Source organism: Camarhynchus parvulus, chromosome 25 (assembly GCF_901933205.1).
Source record: "Camarhynchus parvulus chromosome 25, STF_HiC, whole genome shotgun sequence".
NCBI lineage: Eukaryota > Metazoa > Chordata > Aves > Passeriformes > Thraupidae > Camarhynchus > Camarhynchus parvulus.
This window is the reverse complement of record NC_044595.1, coordinates 924,726-944,898: the sequence shown is the minus strand read 5'-3', so window position 1 is coordinate 944,898 and position 20,173 is coordinate 924,726. Positions and strand designations below refer to the sequence as shown.

At 49.2% G+C, this 20,173-nt stretch overlaps 1 protein-coding gene across 1 annotated transcript in view; it reads right to left on the bottom strand.

The window, feature by feature from the left end:
• INTS3 (integrator complex subunit 3) overlaps positions 1-20,173 on the bottom strand; it is a 35,090-nt gene that overhangs the window by 12,568 nt on the left and 2,349 nt on the right. The window contains exons 3-13 of the mRNA XM_030965410.1: positions 17,999-18,082; positions 16,076-16,189; positions 14,056-14,140; positions 12,207-12,273; positions 10,554-10,698; positions 7,650-7,779; positions 6,131-6,228; positions 4,564-4,755; positions 4,148-4,235; positions 2,633-2,712; positions 1,842-1,933 (exon numbers count right to left, since the gene is read on the bottom strand). Coding sequence (XP_030821270.1) covers positions 1,842-1,933; positions 2,633-2,712; positions 4,148-4,235; positions 4,564-4,755; positions 6,131-6,228; positions 7,650-7,779; positions 10,554-10,698; positions 12,207-12,273; positions 14,056-14,140; positions 16,076-16,189; positions 17,999-18,082 — 1,175 coding nt within the window. The remainder of the gene's footprint in view (positions 1-1,841; positions 1,934-2,632; positions 2,713-4,147; positions 4,236-4,563; positions 4,756-6,130; positions 6,229-7,649; positions 7,780-10,553; positions 10,699-12,206; positions 12,274-14,055; positions 14,141-16,075; positions 16,190-17,998; positions 18,083-20,173) is intronic.

Sequence of the window (20,173 nt, the reverse complement as noted above, 5' to 3'; positions counted from 1 at the left end):
TTTTCCCCAATCCCTTTTCCCTCATGGTTTTTGGGATCTCCTCAACTGTGCCACAGGAACGTGGGAATGGGAGAAGGGTCTGAAATTCCTGAAAAATCCCAATTCCCTCTTTTTTCCCCATCCCTTTTCCCTCGTGGTTTTTGGGATCTCCTCAACTGTGCCACCTGAACATGGGAATGGGAGAAGGGTCTGAAATTCCTGAAAAATCCCAATTTCCTCTTTTTCCCCAATCCCTTTTCCCTCATGGTCCTTGGGATCTCCTCAACTGTGCCAGAAAATGGGAGAGAAAAAGGGGGAAATTTTCCAGGGAAATCCCAATTTCCTCTTTTCCCTCATGAGATCCCCTCACCTGAACATGGGAATGGGAAAGGGGGATGGAAAATTGGGCTGAAAAATCCCAATTCCCTCTTTTTCCCCATTCCTTTTCCCTCACCTGTGCCACCAGAACATGGGAATGGGAGAAGGGTCTGAAATTCCTGAAAAATCCCAATTTCCTCTTTTCCCTCATGGGATCCCCTCACCTGAACATGGGAATGGGAGAAGGGGATGGAAAATTGGGCTGAAAAATCCCAATTTCCTCTTTTTCCCCATCCCTTTTCCCTCATGGTTTTTGGGATCTCCCCACCTGTGCCACAGGAACATGGAAATGGGAAAAGGGGCTGGAATTCCTGAAAAATCCCAATTTCCTCTTTTCCCCAATCCCTTTTCCCTCCATGGTTTTGGGAGAAAAAAAAAAAAAAAACCAAAAAACCCTCTCCCTCTCCCTCAACTGTGCTGGGACTCCTCAACTGTGCCACAGGAAAATGGGAGAAACTTTGAGGGTGAAATCCCATTTTCCATCTTTTCCCTCATGAGATCCCCTCACCTGAACATGGGAATGGGAAAGGGGATGGAAAATTGGGCTGAAAAATCCCAATTCCCTCTTTTTCCCCATTCCTTTTCCCTCACCTGTGCCACCAGAACATGGGAATGGGAGAAGGGTCTGAAATTCCTGAAAAATCCCAATTTCCTCTTTTCCCCAATCCCTTTTCCCTCATTATCTTTGGGATCTCCTCAACTGTGCCACAGGAACATGGGAATGGGAGAAGGGGCTGAAATTCCTGAAAAATCCCAATTTCCTCTTTTTTTCCTCTTTTCCCTCATGGGATCCCCCCTCACTGGAACATGGGAATGGGGGGGGAAAAGGGGATGGAAAATTGGGCTGAAAAATCCCAATTTCCTCTTTTTCCCCAATCCCTTTTCCCTCATTATCTTTGGGATCTCCTCAACTGTGCCACCAGAACATGGGAATGGGAGAAGGGTCTGAAATTCCTGAAAAATCCCAATCCCTCTTTTTCCTCTTTTCTCCCATCCCTTTTCGTTCCACCAGAATATGGGAGAGGGAAAAGGGGATGGAAAATTGGGCTGAAAAATCCCAATTTCCTCTTTTTCCCCATCCCTTTTCCCTCATGGTTTTTGGGATCTCCTCAACTGTGCCACCGGAACATGGGAAATGGGAAAAAGGGTCTGAAATTTTCCTCCACCATTGGGAGAGGGAAAGGGGGCTGAAAAATCCCAATTTCCTCTTTTTCCCCAATCCCTTTTTCCCTCATGGTCTTTGGGATCTCCTCAACTGTGCCACAGGAACATGGGAATGGGAGAAGGGTCTGAAATTCCTGAAAAATCCCAATTCCCTCTTTTCCCCCATCCCTTTTCCCTCCTGGATCAGCCCCCAGTCCAACCCTGGCTGATCCCAAATTTCCCTGGATAACTCCAGAGCTCCAGGAGAGGCCCAGGGTGGGGCAGCTGTGGAAAATCAGGGGAAAAAAAATTAAAAAATGGGAAAATCTGGGAATTCTTACGCCAGGACTCGCTTCTCCACGATGTGGGTGAGGGAGTTGAACACGCCCTGCCGCACGTGGGCTTCCAGAGGGGGGTAAAAATTGGGAATAATCTGGAAAAGATCAGGGATGGAGAGAGGAGGGTGAGAGAAAAATCCCCGCCTCAGGAATGTCCAGGGTCCCTCCATGGAGCCAGGACAATTCCAAAAGTTTCTCCCAGGAATTTGGAGCAGGAGGGAGGGAGGGGTGAAACTCCAGGACCTTCCCAAAAAACACCCCCAGCCAGAACAGGGGTTTTAAATCCCTCTTTAATTAATTAAATGTCTCTTTAATTAATTAAATCCCTCTTTCATTAATTAAATCCCTCTTTATAAATCCCTCTTTAATTCCCAATTCCTGGAACCAGCAGCTTCCCTGCCCTGGGATCATTCTGGAACATTCCCTGATGTTCTGATTCCCCCCACTCCTGGATCAGGAATTCCATCATTAATTTGGGGTAAAGGAGAAAATCCCTCTTTAATTTTTTGGGGGGATTTTTTTGGGGGGTTTTTTTTTGAGGGGGGATTTTTTGGGGGGGATTTTTTTAATTTTAGGGGGGGGGGATTTTTTTTGTGGGGGGGATTTTTTTTGGAGGATTTTTTGGGGGGATTTTTTTTTTTGGGGATTTTGGAGCCCACAGTTTTTTTGGGGATTTTTTGGGGATTTTTGTGGGATTTTTTTTTATTTTTTTTTTTTGGGGGGGATTTTGGAGCCCACAGTTCCCTCCCAGCTCTCCCCACCCCTGGAATTCCCTGTTGAAGGAGAATTCTTACCCTGCACATGAAATCCAGCAGCGTGGCCGTGATGGCCGGGTGGGGTTTCATGGAGTGGTGCATGACCAGGATGGCCGGTTCTGGGGGAAACAATGGGGTCAGACCCCCAAAACCCCAAATCCCTGCTCTGGGACCCCAAAATCCCCAAATCCCTGCTCTGGGACCCCCAAATCCCCAAATCCCCGCTCCTGGGGGGCTGCCCAGGCACCACTCCTGGACCCCAAAATCCCCAAATCCCTGCTCTGGGACCCGAAATCCCCAAAGGGGGCTCCTGGGCCCCCAAAACCCCCAAATGCCCCCCCTGGAGCCCCAAAACCCCCAAATCCCACCCCTAGGACAACATCTCATGGATCTCATGGACCCCAGGAATGGATCCTGGCGGCTGCTCAGCACCAGGAAGGTGCATCCATGGATCCATGCGGGGAACATGACGCGGATCTCTGCCCATGGAATATCCATGGATCTCACCCCAGGAATATCCCATGGATCTCATCCCAGGAACATCCCACGGATCTCATCCCAGGAACATCCCATGGATCTCATCCCAGGAATATCCCACGGATCTCATCCCAGGAACATCCCATGGATCTCATCCCAGGAATATCCCACGGATCCCATCCTAAGGTGGATCCCCATGGATCCCGGCTCAGGAACATCTCATGGATCCCATCCCCAGGAACATCTCATGGATCCCATCCCAGGATCCCATCCCAGGAACATCCCATGGATCCCATCCTAAGGTGGATCCCCATGGATCCCACCCCAGGAACATCCCATGGATTCCACTCCAGGAACATTCCATGGATCCCATCCCAGGAACATCTCATGGATCCCATCCCAGGAACATCTCATGGATCCCATCCCAAGGTGGATCCCCATGGATCCCACCCCAGGAACATCTCATGGATCCCATCCCAAGGTGGATCCCATGGATCCCACCCCAGGAACATCCCATGGATCTCATCCCATGGATCCCATCTCATGGATCCCACCCCGGAACATCTCAAGGATCTCATCTCAGGAACATCTCATGGATTCCATCCTAAGGTGGATCCCCATGGATCCCACCCCAGGAACATCTGATGGATCTCATCCCAGGAACATCCCAGGATCCCATCCCCAGGAACATGTCATGGATCCCATCCCATGGATCCCAACCCAGGAACATCTCATGGATCCCATCCCCAGGAACATCCCATGGATCTCATCCCAGGAACATCCCATGGATGCCATCCTAAGGTGGATCCCCATGGATCCCACCCCAGGAACATCTCACGGATCTCATCCCAGGAACATCTCATGGATGCCATCCCAAGGCAGATCCCCATGGATCCCACCCCAGGAACATCCATGGATCTCATCCCAGGAACATCTCATGGATCCCATCCCAAGGCAGATCCCCATGGATCCCACCCCAGGAACTGCCCAGGATCCCATCCCAAGGTGGATCCCAGCCCCAGGATCCCATCCCAGGACAGATCCCCCTGGATCCCGCCCCGGGCAGGTCCCACCCACCGATGTTCATGATGCTGTCCTTCTCGGGGTTGAAGAAGAGCCAATCATAGAACAGAGCCAGCTTGGCGTTGGAGGCAGCGACGTTCGACTGCAGGAGACCAAAAATCCCAAAACATCCCTTGAACACAATGCCGAGATCCCACCAAGATTCCCTGAGACCTCTCCAAGAAGCCCCTGAGATCCCACCAAGATTCCTTGAGATCCCCCCATGACCAAACTCAGAGCTGGGAAACCTCCAAGAGCCCCCCAAAATCCCTCTGAGAACCCTCCAAGATCCCTTTTTGGGATGTTCCTGCCCCATTTTTGGGATGTTCCCATTCCCAGCCCATCCCATACCCGGTTTTTGGGGTCGCCCCTCTCCCAGCCCCCCCGTACCCCATTTTTGTGTTCTCCCAGCCCATGTTTGGGGCGCTGACCGTGCAGGTGGTGAGCAGCCAGCCGATGATGGCCCAGCGGGGCAGGATGTCCGAGCTCAGCACCTCGTTGGACGGGTGCACCACGCCGCAGATGTAGCGGATCAGGTCACAGCGCAGGGACTGGCTGTCGGGGGTGGACAGGTACTGCCGCTGGAACCAGTCCTGGTACCGCTTCTGCTGCCCAAAGCGCACCTGGGGACAGGGATGGGACATGGGACACGCTGGGGACAGGTATGGGACATGGGACACAGCTGGGGACATGGGGACAGGGCTGGGGACAGCCACAGGGACATGGGACACAGCTGGGCACATGGGGACAGGGATGGGACAGGGACAGGGACATGGGGACACAGCTGGGGACATGGGGACAGGGATGGGACAGGGACATGGGGACACAGCTGGGGACATGGGGACAGGGATGGGGACACGGCTGGGGACAGGGACTGGCTGTCAGGGGTGGACAGGTACTGCCGCTGGAACCAGTCCTGGTACCGCTTCTGCTGCCCAAAGCACACCTGGGGACAGGGACAGGGACATGGGACACAGCTGGGGACATGGGGACAGGGATGGGACAGGGACAGGGACATGGGGACACACCTGGGGACAGGTATGGGACATGGGACACAGCTAGGGACATGGGGACAGGGCTGAGGACATGGCTGGGGACAGGTATGGGACATGGACAGGGACATGGGGACACACCTGGGGACAGGGGACATGGACAGGTATGGGACATGGGACAGGGCTGGGGAGAGCTGCACGGACATGGGGACACAGCTGGGGACACTGCTGGGGACAGGGGACAGGGATGGGGACAGGGGACACAGCTGGAAATGGGACACAGGACGGGGCTGGGGACACAGGACAGGGGTGGCAGTGGGGACAAGCAGGACCCTGAGCTAGGGGGAATTCGGGATGGAACCCATCAGGAATTTGGGAACCCAGGTGGAATTCAGGACAGAACCCATCAGGAATTTGGGAATCCAGGTGGAATTTGGCAGGGAACCCATCAGGAATTTGGGAATCCAGAGGGAATTGGGATGGAACCCATCAGGAATTTGGGAACCCAGGTGGAATTCAGGACAGAACCCATCAGGAATTTGGGAATCCAGAGGGAATTTAGGAGGGAACCTAGGGGGAATTTGGGAGGGAATTCACGGGGAATTTGGGATGGAACCCATCAGGAATTTGGGAGTCCAGGTGGAATTTGGCAGGGAACCCATCAGGAATTTGGGAATCCAGGTGGAATTTGGGGACCCAGGTGGAATTTGGGAGGGAACCCAGGTGGAATTTGGGAACCCAGAGGGAATTTGGGAGGGAACCTATCAGGAATTCAGGACAGAACCCATCAGGAATTTGGGATCCAGGTGGAATTTAAGACAGAACCCAGGTGGAATTTAAGCGGGAACCCAGGTGGAATTTGGGAACCCAGGTGGAATTTAAGACAGAACCCAGGTGGAATTTGGGACCCAGGTGGAATTTGGGAGGGAACCCAGGTGGAATTTGGGAACCCAGGTGGAATTTAAGACAGAAGCCAGGTGGAATTTGGGATCCAGGGGGTTTTTACCCTGGAGGTCATGAAGAGCAGCTTGGTCTCCATGTCGGGCGTGAGGCGACACGCCAGGAACTTGCGGGAGGTCCTGGACTGCAGGAGCTGCAGCACACCTGGGGGCACAGCGACAGAAATTTGGGTGCAAAAAGCCTCAAATACGGTCTGAGTGTTTCCCTGAGGTGTTTAAAGGGATTTGACCGGGTTCCAAAGGGTGGGAACACTTCCAAGCCCCATTTCCCTGGAATTGCTGCATCCAGAAGCTGCTGGGAAGTGCCCAGAGAAGGGAATAATTAATAGAAATATAATTAATGTAAATAAAGATAGGAATATTATTAATGTCAATAGATATAGGAATATAATTAATGTAAATAAATACAGGGTTATCAATAATGTAAATAAATATAGAAATATCACAAATGTGAATAAATATAGGAATATCAATAATGTCAATAAATATAGGAACATCATCAATGTGAATAAATATAGGAATGTATTTAAGTTTTTCCTAAGTTTTCCTTAAGTTTTTCTAAAAAGTTTTCCTCAAGTTTTTATTAAGTTCTTCTTAAATTCTTCTTAAGTCGTTCTTAAGTTTTTCTCAAGTTGTTCTCAAGTCGTTCTCAAGTTTAACTTTTAAGCAAGAGGGTTTTGTTCTGGGTAAAACACTTCACAAAAGCAATCGGGTTTTTTTGTTCTCTTTCTTTTTTTTTTGGTGAATTGCTTAGGCCAGACTTTTTGGCTTTTGTTTAATAGTCTATCTTTAATTTTAAGGTGGAATTCTTTAAAGTTTAAGGTGAAATTCTTTAAAATTTAAGGTGAAGTTCTTTAAAATTTAAGGTGAAATTCTTTAAAGTTTAAGGTGAGATTATTTAAAGTTTAAGGTGAAGTTCTTTAAGTTTAAGGTGAAATCCTTTAAAGTTTAAGGTGAAGTTCTTTAAAGTTTAAGGTGGAATTATTTAAAATTTAAGGTGAAATCCTTTAAAGTTTAAGGTGAAATTCTTTAAAATTTAATGTGAAGTTCTTAAAGTTTAAGGCGAAATTCTCTAAGTTTAAGGTGAAATTCTTTAAAGTTTAAAGTGAAATCCTTTAAAGTTTAAGGTGGCATTCTTTAAAGTTAAGGGTGAAATCCTTTAAAGTTTAAGGTAAAATTCTTTAAAATTTAAGGTGAAATTCTTTAAAGTTTAAAGTGAAATTCTTTAAAGTTTAAGGTGAAGTTCTTTGAAGTTTAAGGTGAAATTCTTGAAGTTTAAGGTGGGGATCTTCAAAGTTTAAGGTGGAAATCTTTAAAGTTTAAGGTGAGATTATTTAAAGTTTAAGGTGAAATTCTTTAAAGTTTAAGGTGAAATTCTTTAAAGTTTAAGGTGGAGTCCTTCAAGCCTATGAGATGCAATTTTCACTTCATTAAAGAAACTCCCAAGCTCCTTTCCTTTTTAAGGAAACAAAAGGCAGTTTTGTCACTCTGGCAGCAAAAAGGGCATTGGAAAAGCCCTGGAAAAACGCAGAATTTGGGGAATTCATGGAGAAGGGATGATCAGACCTGTGAACTGGGGGCTGAGCACCTGCGGGTTGTGCAGGATGTCCTTCCAGAGCTGCTCAAACTCAGGGATCCGAGCCACGTTCTGCAGCAGCCGCACCAGGTCCCGGCCGATCATGAAACAGTCCATGAACTGGGGAAAAGGGGGAATTCCATGGAATAATCCATGGGAATGCCATGGAATAATCCAGGAAATACCATGGAATAATCCAGGAAAATCCCATGGAATAATCCAGGAAAATACCATGGAATAGTCCATGAAAATCCCATTAAATAATCCAGGAAAATCCCATGAAACAGTCCATGAACTGGGGGAAAAGGGGGAATTCCATGGAATAATCCATGGGAATGCCATGGAATAATCCATGAAAATCCCATGGAACAATCCATGAAAATCCCATGAAATAATCCAGGAAAATCCCATGAAACAGTCCATGAACCCGGTAAAAGAAAGAATTCCATGGAATAATTCATGGGAATGCCATGGAATAATCCAGGAAATACCATGGAATAATCCAGGAAAATCCCATTAAACAATCCATGAAAATCCCATGGAACAATCCATGAAAATCCCATGAAATAACCCATGGAAAATGCCATGAAATAGTCCAGGAAAAACCCATGAAAATCCCATTAAATAATCCACGAAAATCCCATGAAACAATCCATGAACTGGGAAAAGGGGGGAAATTCCATTAAATAATCCAGGAAACAATCCATGAACTGGGAAAAAGGGGAAATTCAATGAGATAATCAATGGAAATGCCATGGAATAATCCAGGAAAATCCCATTAAACAACCCAGGAAAATCCCATGAAACAATCAATGAAAATCCCATTAAATAATCCAGGAAAATCCCAGGAAAATCACATTAAATAATCCAAGAAAATCCCATGAAACAATCCAGGAAAATCCCATGAAACAATCCATGAAATTCCCATAAAACAATCAATGAACTGGGAAAATCCCATGAAACAATCCATGGACTGGAAAAAGGAGGGAAAAATCCCATTAAACAATCCTGAACTGGGAAAATCCCACGAAACAATCCATGAAAATCCCATGAAACAATCCATGAAAATCCATAAACAACAAAAATCCAGAAAAACCCATGAAACTGAAATACCCAGAAAATCCCATGAAACAATCCATGAAAATCCCATGAAACAATCCATGAAAATCCCATGAAACAATCCATGAAAATCCCATGAAACAATCAATGAACTGGGAAAATCCCATGAAAATCCCACGAAACAATCCCTGAACTGGAAACAGGGAGGGAAATCCCTTTCCAGAGCAGGGGATGGGATCAGGGAAGGCAGAATTTTCCCTCCTCCCCTCCCTGGCCCCCTGCCCCGCCAGGGAGGGTCATTCCAGCAGCTGTTCTGGAATGTTCTCCCTCCCAAAGCAAACAATCGGCCCATAAATCCCACAAATCCCACAAATCCCATAAATCTGCCAGGTTCCCCCCAGGAACGCAGCCAGGGGATGGGGGAGGAGGGGGAATGGGAGGGTTTGGGATGGATCCCAGCCCTGGGGGGTTTCCTGCTCCATCCTGAGACAGCCTGGGGATGCTGCAGGGCCCCCGGCCCAAAGTGGGGCACGGCCTGCCCCTGCCGGGAACGGGGTCACACCACAGCGTACCGCCCTGCTGCTGGAGGAGGCAGGATCCCCATCCCATCCTCATCCTCATCCCAATGCCATCCAATCACCCTCTCCCGGAGCAGGGAGACGCAGGATCCCAATCCCATCCCCATCCCATTCCCATTCCCAATCCCATCCCCATCCCATCCCCATCCCAATGCCATCCAATCACCCTCTCCCGGAGCAGGAGATGCAGGATCCCGATCCCATCCCCATCCCATCCCCATTCCCAATCCCTCCCATCCCATCTCATCCCAATCCCTTCCCAATCACCCTCTCCCTGAGCAGGGAGATGCAGGATCCCGATCCCATCCCCATCCCATTCCCATCCCATCCAATCACCCTCTCCCGGAGCAGGGAGATGCAGGATCCCAATCCCATCCCCATCCCATTCCCATTCCCAATCCCATTCCCATCCCATCTCATCCCAATCCCATTCCCAATCCCGCTCACCCTCTCCCTGAGCAGGGAGATGCAGGATCCCGATCCCATCCCCATCCCATTCCCATTCCCATCCTAATCCCATTCCCAATCCCATTCCCCATCCAATCACCCTCTCCCTGAGCAGGGACATGCAGGATCCCATTTCCATTCCCAATCCCATTCCCACTCACCCTTTCCTGGAGCAGGGGGATGCAGGATCCCAATCCCATTTCCATCCCAATCCCACCCCATGCACTGACCCTCTCCTGGAGCAGGGAGATGCAGAATCCCATTTCCATTCCCAATCCCATTGCCATCCCAATCCCATAGGATCTCACCCTCTCCCTGAGCAGGCACACACAGAACTCCAATCCCAATCCCATCCCAATCCCAATCCCATCCCAATCCAAATCCAATCCCAAATAATCTCACCCTCTCCCTGAGCAGGCACACATAGAACCCCAATCCAATCCAATCCAATCCAATCCAATCCCAATCCCAATCCCATATAATCTCACCCTCTCCCTGAGCAGGCACACACACAACTCCAAACCAATCCCAATCCCAATCTCACCCCAATCCCATCCCAATCCCAATCAATAATCTCACCCTCTGCCTGAGCAGGCACACACAGAACTCCAATCCCAATCCCAATCCCAATCCCAATCAATAATCTCACCCTCTCCCTGAGCAGGCACACACAGAACTCCAATCCCAATCCCAATCCCAATCCCAATCAATAATCTCACCCTCTCCCTGAGCAGGCACACACACAACCCCAAACCAATCCCAATCCCAATCTCACCCCAATCCCATCCCAATCCCAATCAATAATCTCACCCTCTCCCTGAGCAGGCACACACAGAACTCCACCTCCTTCTGGCGCAGCGCCTGCAGCGCGGCCGTGCCGTGGTGATCCACGATCAGCCTCAGGTAGGTGTACACGGCCATGGCCACCAGCAGGCTGCTCTTCAGCACCCACTCCCTGAGAAACCCCAAATCCGCCCCAAATCAGCCCCCGGGGTGGGGAGGAATTACAGGGGATCCTGTGGGATCGGGGTACGGGGAGGGAACACCGGGAATGGGGCGAGCGGCAAAGGGGGGACGGGGCTGGTGTCACCTGGAATCATGGCCCAGGGCATCAGTAGAAGTAATTAAGTTATATATTAATTAATTAATTAATGTATTAATTGGGGAATGTGTTAATTAACAAAAATATCAAATTATATCTTTGTGGGATTTGGGGGTAGGAAGGGAACACCGGGAATGGAGCGAGCGGCAAAGGGGGAACAGGGTTGGTGTCACCTGGAATCATGGCCCAGGGCACCAATAAAGGTGATGAAATAATAAATACATTAATTAATTTATTAATTAATAGGTGTATTAATTGTGGAATGTGGTAATTAATAAATAATAAAGATATTAAGTTATATCTTTGTGGGATCAGGGTGGGGGAAGGAAACACCGGGAACGGGCCAGCGGCAATGGTGGGATGGGGTTGGTGTCACCTGGAACCATCACCCGGGGCATCAGTAAATGTGATTAAATAATAAATAAATGTATTAATAAAGATACTACTGGGGGAATGTGTTAATTAATAAATAATAAAGATATTAAATGATATATTTGTGGGATTTGGGGGTGGGAAGGGAACACTGGGAATGGTGCGAGCAACAAAGCGGGGACGGGGCTGGTGTCACCTGGAACCATCGCCCAGGGCATCAGCAAAGGTGTTAATTAATAATTGGGAAACATATTAATTAATAAGGATAATAAATAATAAATATATTAAATTATACAGATATTAACTGATAAATATATTGATGATGAACACAGAACTGATAAACACTGGAAAATCCAGCCCAGCCCTGGAGTGTGCCAGGTGGCTCCTGCTGCCTCTGAATCCCAGGAAAAACAAAAAAACAATCCCAGGAAAAACAAATCAATCCCAGGACAAACAATCCCAGGAAAAAAAATCCCAGGGAAAAAAAAAATCCCAGGAAAACAAATCCCAGGAAAAAAAAAAATCCCAGATAAAACAAACCCAGGAAAAAAAAAATCCCAGGAAAATAAATCCCAGGGAAAAAATCCCAGGGAAAAAAATCCCAGGAAAAAGCAAACCCAGGACAAATCCAGCTGGATAAAAGCTGGAGCAGCTCCATGGGATTTTAGGGAATTCACTGCTGCCCCAGCTTGGAGCAAAGCCATTCCCAGCCCTGCCTGGGCAATCCTGAATCCAGGAATTCTGCGGCTCCAGGACAATGGGATGGAATTCCCAGCTGGCAAACACAGGAAATTTTTTGGGGGCAATCAACTCCAGGCTGCTGCTCCCAAAGGAAAAGCTCCCCCCGTGGCTCAGGAAGTTTGGGAAGGAAACATTCCCGGGACGCTGGGCCAGAGCCACGCCTGCTCCTCAGCCCTGCAGGGCGTTTAGGGGATTTAGGCACTTTGGGAATGTGGGAAGGGCAGGGAGGGGGGGTTCCCGGGGGTTACCTTTGCTCTGTCAGGATCTCCAGAACGTTCTCTGCCAGCCAGATGTTCTTGGCAGTGACGTCCCCACCTGGGAAAAGAGCAGGGGAAAAGATCTGGGGTATGGGAGCAGGGGGATTTGGGAGCTGGGATTTGGGAGCAGGGGGATTTGGGAGCTGGGATATGGAACAAAGGGATTTGGGAGCTGCCTGTTCCCATCTCTGTGATCCCAGGAAGGCTCCCCATGGAGACCCGGGAGAATCAGGGAAAATCAGGAAAAACCAGGGAAAACCATGGAGAAACCAGGGAGAAACCAGGGAGAACTATGGAAATCCATGGAAAAACTGGGAGAACCACGGAAAACCATGGAAAAACCAGGGAAAAACCAGGGAGGACCAGAAAAAACGGGCAGGTCCAGCCAATGGCACGGCCGTGAAGGGCAGGGAGTGTGAGCCAGAGGGGCCCTGCAGGGGAGGAGTGACCCCGGGGACCCCGGGCCTTCCCCAGGGCTGGGTTTTCCGGGGCTGCTTTTTCCAGTGATCCCTTTTCCAGGGCTGGATTTTCCAAGGACCTTTCCCAGGGATTTCCCTTTTCCAGGGCTGCCTTTTCCAAGGACCTTTTCCAAGGACTCCTTTTCCAGGGCTGGATTTTCCATGAACTTTTTCGAAGTCTCCCTTTTCCAGGAACCTTTCCCAGGGATCTTTTCCAGGGCTCCCTTTCCCAGGAACCTTTTCCAAGGCTCCTTTTCCCAAGCCTGCCTGATTTTCCAGGGATCCCTTTCCCAGGGCTGGATTTTCCAGGAATCCCTTTCCCAGGGCTGGATTTTTCAGGGACCTTTCCCAAGTCTCCCTATTCCAAGGCTCCCTTTCCAAGGCTGCTTTTTCCCACTGCTCCCTCCCTCCTGGCATTCCCCACCCATCCAGGAATTCCAGGCACACAATTCCTGCTCCCTGCACGGCAGCCCCGGCCCCGGGAGCACGGAAGAGGCTCCGGAAAGGCGGGAGCAGGGCGGGGTTCCCGGGATTCCCGAGGGATGGACGGAGCAGCGAGCGGCTCCTCCTCCTCCTCCTCCTCCCATCCCCTGCCTGTGCCGGGAGCTGCCAGCCGGGAGTGATCCCAGGGATTCCCAGCTCAGATCCTGAGGGATTCCCAGCAATTCCTGACTCAGATCCCAAGTGGATTCCCAGCCCAGATCCTGAGGGATTTCCCAGCCCAGATCCCAAGGATTCCCGGCTCAGATCCAGGGGATTCCCAGCAATTCCTGACTCAGATCTCGGGGATTCCCAGCCCAAATCCTGAGGGGATTTCTGGCTCAGATCCCGATCAGGGATTCCCAGCTGATCCCGATCTGATTCCCAGCTCAGATCTGAGGAATTCCCAGCTCAAATCCTCAGGATTTCCCAGCCCAGATCCTGAGGGATTTCCCAGCCCAGATCCCGAGGATTCCCAGCTGATCCTGATCTGATTCCCAGCTCAGATCTGAGGAATTCCTGGCTTGGATCTGGGGGATTCCCAGCTCAGATCCCAAGGATTCCCAGCAATTCCCAGCTCTGATCCTGAGGGATTCCCAGCAATTCCTGACTCCTATCCCAGCAATTCCCAGCTCAGATCCCAAGGATTCCCAGCCCAAATCCTGAGGGATTCCCAGCCCAGATCCTGAGGGATTTCCCAGCTCAGATCCCAAGGATTCCTGGCTCAGATCCAGGGGATTCTCAGCTCAAATCCTGAGGATTCCCAGCAATTCCTGGCTCAAATCCTCAGGATTTCCCAGCTCAGATCCTGGGGATTCCCAGCCCAGATCCAGGGCATTCCCTGCTCAGATCCGGGGGATTCCCACCATTCCCAGCTCACATTCCCACCGCCCCCAGCTCACCTGCAATCTGTTTCATGAACGTCATGCAGACTCCATCGGCTCCCAGCACGCCGCTCTTCACCAGCTCCCGCAGCAGCCACAGCAGCTGCACAGGGAAACGGGGGGTCAGGGACCCCCAGAGCCCCCCCAGGGACCCCAATCCCACCCCAGGACCCCCAAACCCACCCACCCACAGCAGCTGCACAGGGAAATTGGGATCAGAGACCCCCAGGACCCTCCAGGACCCCAATTCCACCCCAATCCCACCCACAGCAGCTGCACAGGGAAATTGGGGGTCAGGACCCCCAGGGACCCCCAAACTCACCCCAGGACCCCCAATTCCACCCCTCAGGGAGGTCCCCGAGCCCTCCCTGCTCCCCTCTGCTCATCCCCTGCAGGTGGGACAGGAAATTCAGGTGGGACAGGAGGGACAGAAGATTCTAGGTGGGACACGAAATTCCAGGTGAGACAAGTGGGACAGGATGGACAGAAGATTTCAGGTGGGAAAGGAGGTGCCAGGAGATGCTGGGTGGGATAGGAGGTGCCAAGTGGGACAGGAGATTCCAGGTGGGACAGGAAATTCTGGCTGGGACAAGAGATTTTGGGTGGGACAGAAGAGTCCAGGTGGGACAATAAATTTTGGATGGGACAAGAAATTCCAGGTGGGACAAGAGACTCCAGATGGGACAGGAGATTTTGGGTGGGACACAAGATTCCACTTGGGACAGAAGAGTCCAGGTTGGACAGGAGATGCTGGGTGGGACATAAAATTCCAGGTGGGACACAAAATTTTGGGTGGGACACGAGATTCCAGGTGGGACAGGTGGGACAGGAGATTCCAAGTGGGACACAAGATTCCAAGTGGGATAGGAGACTCCAGGTGGGAAAGAATCCAGGTGGGAGGAAATTCTGGGTTGGACAGGAAATTCTGGGTGGGACATGATATTTTGGGTGGGACAGGAGAATTCTAGGTGGGCCAGGAGATTCCAAGTGGGACAGAAGAGTTCAGGTAGGACAGGTGGGACAGGAAATTTCAGATGGGACAAGAAGGACAGGAGATTTTGGGTGGGACAGGAGAGTCCAGGTGGGACAGGAGATTCCAGGAGACGCCAGGTGGGAGAGGAGATGTTGGGTGGGACAGGCAGGACAGGAAATTTTGGGTGGGACAGGAGAGTTCAGGTGGGACAGAAGAGTTCAGGTAGGACAGGTGGGACAGGAAATTTCAGATGGGACAAGAGGGACAGGAGATTTTGGGTAGGACAGGAAATTTTGGATGGGACAGGAGACTCCAGGTGGGACAGGAAATTTTGGGTGGGACAGGAGAATTCTAGGTGGGCCAGGAGATTCCAAGTGGGACAGAAGAGTTCAGGTAGGACAGGTGGGACAGGAAATTTCAGATGGGACAAGAAGGACAGGAGATTCCAGGTGGGACAGGAGAGTCCAGGTGGGACACGAAATTTTGGGTGGGACAGGTGAGTCCAGGTGGGCCAGGAGATTCCAGGTGGGACAGGAAAGTCCAGGAGATTCCAGGTGGGACAGGAAATTTTGGATGGGACAGGAGAATTCCAGGTGGGACAGGAGACTCCAGGTGGGACAGGAAATTTTGGGTGGGATAGGAGAATTCTAGGTGGGCCAGGAGATTCCAAGTGGGACAGGAGATTCCAGGTGGGACAGGAAAGTCCAGGAGATTCCAGGTGGGACAGGAAATTTTGGGTGGGACAGGAGACTCCAGGTGGGACAGGAGGTTCCAGGAGACGCCAGGTGGGAGAGGAGATGGTGGGTGGGACAGGCAGGACAGGAAATTTTGGATGGGACAGGAGAATTCCAGGTGGGCCAGGAGATTCCAAGTGGGACAGAAGAGTCCAGGTAGGACAGGAAATTTCAGATGGGACAAGAGGGACACGAAATTTTGGGTGGGACAGGAGATTCCAGGTGGGACAGAAAGTTCAGGTGGGACAGGAGATTTCGGGTGGGCCAGAAGATTTCGGGTGGGACAGGAAATTTTGGGTGGGCCAGGAGGTTCCGTGTGGAGCTCCCTGACCTGGGTCCTGCAGGTGTCCTGCAGCTTCAGGTACTTCTCCATCAGGATGTGGTTGATCTTGTTGAGGACGATGTTCATGCCATCCCTGCTGACCAGGGCCAGGTCCCGGTAACACTGAGGGGAAAACGGGGGGGGAAAATCCGGGGATTTGGGAAAATCCAGAAAAAGGGATTTGGGGAAAATCCATGGAAAAAACCACTTTTGGGGAAAAAGCAGGGAATGTATGGAAAATTCAGGGATTTTGGGAAAATCCATGAAAAAACCACCCTGAGCAGGGAATTTATGGAAAATTCAGGGATTTGGGGAAAATAGTCCAGGAATGGGTGGAAAATTCAGGGATTTTGGGGAAAATCCATTAAATTCCATGGAAAACACATCCTGAACAGGGAATGGATGGAAAATCCAGGGATTTTTGGGAAAAAACAGCCCAGGAATGGATGGAAAATCCAGGGATTTTGGGAAAATCCATGAAATTCAATGGAAAACACATCCTGAGCAGGGAATGGATGGAAAATTTGTGGATTTTGGGAAAAAAACAGCCCAGGAATGGATGGAAAATTCAGGAATTTTGGGGAAAATCCATTAAGTTTTATGGAAAACAGACCCTGAGCAGGGAATGGAGGGAAAATCCAGGGATTTTTGGGAAAAAACCAGCCCAGGAATGGATGGAAAATTCAGGATTTTTGGGGAAAATCCATGAAAAAAAATTTTTAGCGGGAATTAATGGAAAATTGAGGGGATTGGGGGAAAATCCAGGGATTTTCAGGGAAAACAGACTCTGAGCAAGGAATGGATGGAAAATCCAGGGATTTTGGGAAAAATCCAAGAAATTTTATGAAAAACACATCCTGAGCAGGGAATTTGTGGAAAACCCAGGGATTTTGGGGGAAAATCCAGAGAAAATTCCCGGAATTCCTCCCTTCCGCCCGGCAGCGGATTTTGGGGAAAATCCGTGAAATCGCTGCAGTGATAAACAGACTCTGAGCAAGGAAGGAGGAAAACGAGGGATTTTGGGAAAAAATCAGCTAGAAATTTTATGGGAAACACATCCTGAGGCTGGGGAATATGTGGGGATCCCTGGGGCATTTTGGGGAAAATGGAGGGGTCCCTGGGGGATCCTTCCCGTTTCTGGGGCACGGAGCCCAGGGGCGTCCTGGGGCAGAATTTTGGGGTCCTGGAGTGATCCCTAGGGGCGTGAGGGTCCTGCGGGGGCAGTTGGGGGTCCTGGGGCAGATTTTGGGGTCCTGGAGGGTCCCTGACAGGAGGAGGGGAGGAGGAGGAGGCGGAGCAATGGGGTCCTGGGGCAAATTTTGGGGTCCCTGGGGCAGATCTGGGGGTCCCTGGGGCAGATTTGGGGGTCCCTGGGGCAGATTTGGGGGTTTCTGGGGCAGAATTTTGGGGTCCTGGGGCAGATTTGGGGTTGTGGAGGGGGCTCTGAGCAGTTTTGGGGTTCCTGGGAAGGTTTGGGGGTTCCTGGGGCAGATTTTGGGTCCCTGGGGCAGATTTGGGGTCTCTATGCCAAGTTTTGGGGCAGATTTTGGGGTTCTGGAGGGGTCCCTGGGGCAGATTTGGGGGTCCCTGGAGCAATTTTGGGGTTCCTGGAGGGGTCTCTGAGCAATTTTGGGGTTCCTGGGGGAAGGTTTTGGGGTCCCTGGGGAAGGTTTGGGGTCCCTGGGGCAGATTTGGGGTCTCTATGCCAAGTTTTGGGGCAGATTTGGGGTTCCTGGAGGGGTCTCTGAGCAGTTTTGGGGTCCCACGGCCAACCCCAATGAATTCCAGGCATGGGCAGGAGCCCCAGCTCCGTGGGGTTTTTTTTTGCCCCACAGGGATTCTGGAACGTTCCAGGGAATTCCAGCCAGGGAAATTCCCCGAATCATTCCCAAAAATTCCCAGATTTTTGCATTTTTCCCCCCCTCCCCTCACCTTCTGGGCCTGGGCTGGCTCTGTCAGGACCAGGGTGAAGAGCCCCAGGCAGATCTCCTCGTGCTGGGGCGTCCCTTTGCAGATCTGGGAGCGAGAAAATGCCCAAAATCCCAGGTGAATTCCCAAAATCCCAGGTGAATTCCCAAAATCCCAGGTGAATTCCCAGTTCCCTGCTCCCAAATCCCAGTTTCCAGCAGCAATTCCCATTTCCCATGAGGAAAATTCCCATTTTCCAGGATAAATTCCCAATTTTCCCAGGACAAATCCCCATTTTCCAGGACATATCCCAATTTTCCATTAGTAAATCCCAATTCCCATGATGAATCCCCATTTTCCAGCAGGAATTCCCAATTTTCCAGGAGAAATCCCCAATTTCCCCAGATAAATTCCCAATTCCCATGAGGAAATTCCCATTTTCCAAGAGGAAACTCCCAATTTTCCATGATAAATTCCCAATTCCCACAATAAATCCCCATTCCCATGAGGAAATCCCCATTTTCCTGCAGGACTTCCCAATTCCCAGGATAAATTCAGAATTCCCATAAGGAAATTCCCATTCCCACGATAAATCCCCATTTTTCCAAGAGGAAATTCCCAATTTTCCATTATAAATCCCCAATTTTCCATGAGGAAATCCCCATTCCCATGAGGAAATTCCCAATTCCTATGAAGAAATTCCCATTCCCACAAGGAAATCCCCCATTTTCCATTATAAAATCCCCATTTTTCCCAGACAAATCCCCAATTTCCCAGATAAATCCCCATTTTTTCCCAAAGAAATCCCCATTTTTCCAAATCCCAATTTTCCCAGATAAATCCCTAATTCCCATGAGGAAATCCCCATTTTCCAGGAGGAATTTCCCGATTTTCCCAGATAAATCCCCATTTTCCCAGATAAATCCCCATTTTCCATTATAAAATCCCCATTTTTCCCAGACAAATCCCCATTTTCCATTATAAAATCCCCATTTTTCCCAGACAAATCCCCATTTTCCATTATAAAATCCCCATTTTTCCCATATAAATCCCCAATTTTTCCATATAAAATCCCCATTTTCCCAGATAAATCCCCATTTTCCCAGATAAATCCCCATTTTCCATTATAAAATCCCCATTTTTCCCAGACAAATCCCCATTTTCCATTATAAAATCCCCATTTTCCCTTATAAAATCCCCAATTTTCCCAGATAAATCCCCATTTTCCCAGATAAATCCCCATTTTCCATTATAAAATCCCCATTTTTCCTAGACAAATCCCCATTTTTCCCAGACAAATCCCCATTTTCCATTATAAAATCCCCATTTTTCCATAAATCTTTTCCCCCAAAATCCCCATTTTTCCCAGATAAATCCCCATTTTCCCATATAAAATCCCCATTTTCCATTATAAAATCCCCATTTTTCCCAGACAAATCCCCATTTTCCCCAGATAAATCCCCATTTTCCCCGATAAAATCCCCATTTTCCATTATAAAATCCCCAATTTTCCCCGATAAATCCCCATTTTCCATTATAAAATCCCCATTTTCCATTATAAAATCCCCATTTTCCCATATAAAATCCCCATTTTTCCCAGATAAATCCCCATTTTCCCCAGACAAATCCCCATTTTTCCCAGACAAATCCCCATTTTCCATTACAAAATCCCCATTTTCCATTATAAAATCCCCATTTTCCCCAGACAAATCCCCATTTTCCATTATAAAATCCCCATTTTCCATTATAAAATCCCCATTTTTCCCAGATAAATCCCCATTTTCCATTATAAAATCCCCATTTTCCCAGATAAATCCCCAATTTTCCCAGATAAATCCCCATTTTCCCAGATAAATCCCCCTTTTCCATTATAAAATCCCTATTTTTCCCAGACAAATCCCCATTTTTCCCAGATAAATCCCCATTTTTCCCAGATAAATCCCAATTTTCCCAGATAAATCCCTATTTCCCATTATAAAATCCCCATTTTCCAGATAAAATTTCCCAATTTTCCCAGATAAATCCCCCATTTTCCCAGATAAATCCCCATTTTCCATTATAAAATCCCCATTTTTCCCGCATAAAATCCCCATTTTCCCAGACAAATCCCCATTTTCCCAGACAAATCCCCATTTTCCATTATAAAATCCCCATTTTCCATTATAAAATCCCCAATTTTCCCAGATAAATCCCCATTTT